Genomic DNA, 3,895 nt, shown 5'->3' with positions numbered 1-3,895 from the left:
TGTTTCCTCTTCCCAATTTTTTCCTCCTTCCATCGTGTTACCTCTGCCTGAATCTGGAGGTGTCTTGCTCTTGTTAACCACTACCTCACTGTAGGAGGGAGTGGAGCTCCCTCCTCTGCACCCGTCCATGGAGAAAATCTCGCGTAGAAACCCTCAACCCTGGTTTTCCGCTCTCTTCCCACCTTCGCATACCAACCTGTCTCATTTATTATTAAAATAATTAATTTAATCACTATATTATATTTTTTATTTATTTATTTTCATTTCTTTTATCATATTAGTATTTTTTTTTTTAATGGTTAATTTATTAATTATATGACTTTAATAAGCATTATTTTTAAAATCCAACTTATTATTATTTTATATTTTTCACATTAAAAAATAGCTTTCCAATCTTTCAACTTTCTCTTTTTTTTCCAACCAATTCATGAGTCATCATCTTTCTCTTTAATTAATTTAATTAAAAAATAACAATAAACTATCTTATCATCATGATGAATCAGACTGATTAGTTCAAAAAAAACATCCACAAAATAAATCTTTATAAAAACCTAAATTCAATCAACCAATTTTCTAAATTCAATCACCTTCGACCAATTTTCAAAGATCCTCCCTACACAGTGGCATGCCTATTTCTCTCAGTACAGGCATGAAAGAATACATATAAATAAAATTTCGAATGGTATTGTTTCCTTCAGAATCGACTCGAACAGAATCGAGTCGAAAACAACAATCCCGGACAACATGGACATTTAAACATTTGCAGCCTAACCACACCGATATATCGCCTAATGAGTTTTATTTAAGAGAAATGGTATAACCATGTAGCATATCAAAACAACGCTTAATCATGTAGCATAAAAAAAACCGCTTAAACTCGTGCAGCAACGGCAGCGGCTGCTTCAGTAGCAAGGGATGCAACTTTCCTTTCCAGTTCCTCCTTATTTGCGCCCACGAGCGTATCAATGGCCTCTCCATCCTTGATAAAAATAAATGTAGGCATGGCCCGCACCTGCCACTCATTAGCGACATCCTGCAAAATCATATATTGAGGCGTGTTTTCATTAAACTGATTTATTTTGATTAATCTGATTCATTTAAGCAATCATTCTCAGTTTACCAGCTTTCTGTCTGGTAAAATGAGCTTAGAGATACTATAAATATGTCCTGAAGTTAAATATATTTTGGACCAGCAGTTTATGCCCATTCTTATTCAATTGCAGATTCTGGAATCTTAAATGGAATCCCAAAATCTGACAAACATGAGAGATCAAGGTCTTAAAGTTAAATCTATTGGACAAGTAATTTATAGTTATTCTGATTTAATTGCAGATTTTGGAATTTTAAATGGAATCCCAGAATCTGACAAACATGAGAGTTCCAGATTTTCAAAAGGAGTTTAAAGTGGAGGAATTACCCGGACAGTTAGAATTTGAAAAAAAATTTCAAAAAATCTTGTAGATGCCGTGTTTGAATCATGTTTTTGATGATAGAAATAGATTCAGCTCCATCAAAAACTTCTAGAGCACTTAAAATTATGAATATTGACAACTTTTACTTGGATTTACAAAAATCCGACCTGATTTTTTCAAAATATGACCAGAATTTCCCTAACTTAAAAAAAAACATAATTTTTAAACTACAACTTTTCAAAATAGTCCAAGATATACCATCCAACTGTACCTTCAATTTGTCCACATCAACCTTCAAGAACAATATTTCTGGGAACTTCTTTGACAGCTCAACAAACACTGGACTGATGAATCGACAAGGTCCACACCATGTCGCAGTGAAATCTACCACCACCTGAATACAACAAATGATATGCACTGCTTTTAGAGGTTTGAGGGAAAATTTGTTTGTCACAGGGTCATTGGTCTGTCAAATACAATTTTTTTTTTTTCTCCTCAAGCGTCAACATTAAGTGATAAAATGAGTTAAACAAGTAGAAGCTATCAAAATTAACAAATACTTTACATTTGAATTCCTTACCACTATAATCATAGAACAAAATAAGTCACATGTAATTTCTACACATGCTCGGAATACAGAAAATAATCACTATTCTTCTCAGACGTCCAAATAAAAATAACAGGACTTAGGCGGGCAGTAATCATTAACAAAATAGATAACCTTTAATTCCTATAAAGAAAACAAACACTCAAATTACAAAGAAAACAAACACTCAAATTAGACCAATTTTAGGTCAAAAAGTAAAATTACTTTACCAAAAAAACTTCGCAGAAGCGCTTGTCAAAATCTGTTGCACACTCTCATGAAATAATGAAATTCTCATGCACACAGAAACGCTATTCCCTTTATATTATCAAACTTCACATCAACAAACTATTTTTTCAAAAAATTTAAACACACTTTGTAGAGTCGTTCCCGTATACATCAGCAGAGTCACTTTTCTACTCTAAAGCAGGTCTTTATCAGGGGGACTCGAACCTGGGACAGCATCCTACTAGCACTAAACCTTATCCAAGGCCGAAGGAAAAAAAGAAATGCATTAAAGAATGATCAGATCCATAAAATTTCGGCTTGCAAAGAGATTTTCCTGATCTTATCAGTGAAATTTCAGCCTTCAATTAGCCATCTGTGGTGTCTTTCCCCCCTAAATAGCAGAGAAAAGACAATTTGCAAATTCACTCCATTATTTCCACCCAAAAGATGATTATTAAAAAAGAACTCTGAACTGTCACCAATATTTAGACAACCAACCGAAAAAATACTAATTTCTCCTGGAATTCAATTCCACCAGTAAACACACAGAATCCATAGACAAATTTTGGTAAAAGACGAAAAGAAAAGAAGACAACATCAACTCTGTAAACACTGGAAAAGGACAATTACAAAACGTTTAGTATCGATGGCCTCCTGCAGCTTGGAGCGCCATTCCTCTGGAGAGTGAACAGCAAACACGTTTTCATCCGCCATCTCTTCTTACTCTTCTCAACAACGAATCTTCTAATGCTTTGTGTCTGTATTTTTCGATTCCTCAGTGGCCAATTTATAGCCCGAGCAACCGTCCGAACGCCAAGTTTACTCTGTTCAACATTATAGTTTGTTTTGGATTTTTAAATAAAGTTAACTCAACAAACTCGAAGCATATTCTCACTAATGGAATGGGAATTTGGGGTTAATGGTGGCCACGTCCTAGGCATACGCTTCGCTCGACCATCTGCTTTCATTCTCTATTAAATTTGTTTTAACAAACCTTTCACACGATAATTTTTGTTAATCAAATTTAGTATGGATGGTTGGAAGATTCATTTGCTTTTCTTTTTATTTGGTTTTAACATTTACCAAATAATATATTAATTTATCGTTTATAGATTAGTAAGATAAATATTTTAAATTGAATTCTAAACTTATTTCATTATTCTAATTATTATTTCAAAATAGTATCTCCAACTTATTTCATTATTCTAATTACTATTTCAAAATAGTATCTCTAAAATTAAATTTCGAAATTATTATGTTTTAAAAATTAAAAATTGATGAATGATTTAGAATTAATAATATGAAAATATTTTTTTTTTATTAACTCTAAATCATCTATAAATTTTTATTTTTTAATAATATGAAAACATTTTTTGAATTAATAATTATATTTGGTGCATGTTGCTTGCATATCTGAGAGGTGAGGAGGTTGAAAGTGGGTATCGAGGTAAATGTGCAATGGATGCAAGAAGGTTTCTCAGTTCATGATGCTAGCATGATATAGTCGATTGAGCTGCGGTTGTGTGGGTGCATGTCGTTGGCGTAGGTCGGAGGTGAGGAGGTTGAAAGTGGGTACCGAGGTAACTGTGTAATGGAAGAAAGGAGGTTTCTCAATGCTTGATGTTGGTGTGTTACAGTCGAACAAAGTTGCGGCTATGTGGGTGTATGT

General features: G+C 33.4%; 1 protein-coding gene across 1 annotated transcript; it reads right to left on the bottom strand.

Moving 5' to 3' along the window:
- Positions 1–572: 572 nt before the first annotated feature.
- LOC149193024 (thioredoxin H-type-like) lies at positions 573–3,029 on the bottom strand. The gene is made up of 3 exons (XM_089406519.1): positions 2,857–3,029; positions 1,684–1,806; positions 573–1,033 (listed from the first exon to the last, which is right to left on the bottom strand). Exons 1-3 carry the CDS (start codon positions 2,938–2,940, stop codon positions 872–874), a joined length of 369 nt encoding a protein of 122 aa, XP_089262645.1. The 5' UTR covers positions 2,941–3,029; the 3' UTR covers positions 573–871.
- Positions 3,030–3,895: the final 866 nt, after the last annotated feature.

This window comes from Pinus tabuliformis, chromosome 2_2 (genome assembly GCF_031772625.1).
Source record: "Pinus tabuliformis cultivar Carrire ecotype Pingquan chromosome 2_2, CPIR1, whole genome shotgun sequence".
Classification (NCBI taxonomy): Eukaryota; Viridiplantae; Streptophyta; class Pinopsida; order Pinales; family Pinaceae; genus Pinus; species Pinus tabuliformis.
This window is presented reverse-complemented; position numbering and strand designations above follow the sequence as displayed.

Coding starts and splice junctions, on each gene's coding strand:
- LOC149193024 (XM_089406519.1), bottom strand. CDS start 2,940: ATGGCGGATGAAAACGTGTTTGCTGTTCACTCTCCAGAGGAATGGCGC. Junction 1,807..2,856: donor CCATCGATACTAAACGTTTT/GTAATTGTCCTT, acceptor TGTTGTATTCAG/GTGGTGGTAGATTTCACTGC. Junction 1,034..1,683: donor TTGATGTGGACAAATTGAAG/GTACAGTTGGAT, acceptor ATGATTTTGCAG/GATGTCGCTAATGAGTGGCA.